Consider the following 737-nt stretch of genomic DNA (forward strand, 5'->3'; position numbering starts at 1 on the left):
CGCACTCCAAATTAATAAAGGTTTTTAAATACTTTTATCCGATCACAATTCCTCTCTCCCTTTTAATAATTACACAAATGCATATTCAAGCCGTTTAAGCGCTTGTACTCTTGCTATTAAAGGATCCACCTCTAAGATAAGGTTTTCCGCTAAGATGTGATTTTAGTAAATAAGGTAGCTTTTAATCCTCTTATTTTCTATAACTAACATTTAAAAACAAAAAGCATCTCTGCACACGTTCTTTGTTAACATTTTCTTTACTTTCTGCACTATTTTGTATAAAATATTCCAAAGAATTCAAAAACTTATCACGGTCGGATATTATAACATCAGACCCATACAAATGAATTACAATATTCTTATCACTTATATTCTTCCTTTCTAAAAAATACATAACCCATCTAGGTCTTTTGACATGACTATACAAACCTCTTATCGCAATTGTAATAATTTCAAAATGACTTTGTTTGGCACTCAATATGAATCTACATCATCCTTGCGTTGCATGACTTTGTATCACAACCACAATAATTCTGTGTTTTTATTGTCATCATCGGTTATGTTTGTCTTTGTTATATCCTCTTGAAGTGATATAGCACTTCGACACACTAAATGTAATATAACCAATAAATCTTTCAAGATACATAACTTTATGTCATAAAATACTTTAATGAATGAAAGGAACGTATAAAACATTTTTTGAATGTATATAAACTTATCCACTAAGTTTTTTAGTT

At 29.3% G+C, this 737-nt stretch overlaps 1 pseudogene across 1 annotated transcript; it reads right to left on the reverse strand.

Annotated features, from left to right (window-relative positions):
- Positions 1–62: 62 nt before the first annotated feature.
- On the reverse strand, positions 63–535 carry TEOVI_000569800:pseudogene (annotated as a pseudogene). Its single transcript is given in 3 exon segments — positions 63–89; positions 91–120; positions 122–535. Coding segments are annotated over 3 exon segments (471 nt in total).
- Positions 536–737: the final 202 nt, after the last annotated feature.

This window comes from Trypanosoma equiperdum (genome assembly GCF_001457755.1).
Source record: "Trypanosoma equiperdum strain OVI genome assembly, contig: ctg_1380, whole genome shotgun sequence".
Classification (NCBI taxonomy): domain Eukaryota; phylum Euglenozoa; class Kinetoplastea; order Trypanosomatida; family Trypanosomatidae; genus Trypanosoma; species Trypanosoma equiperdum.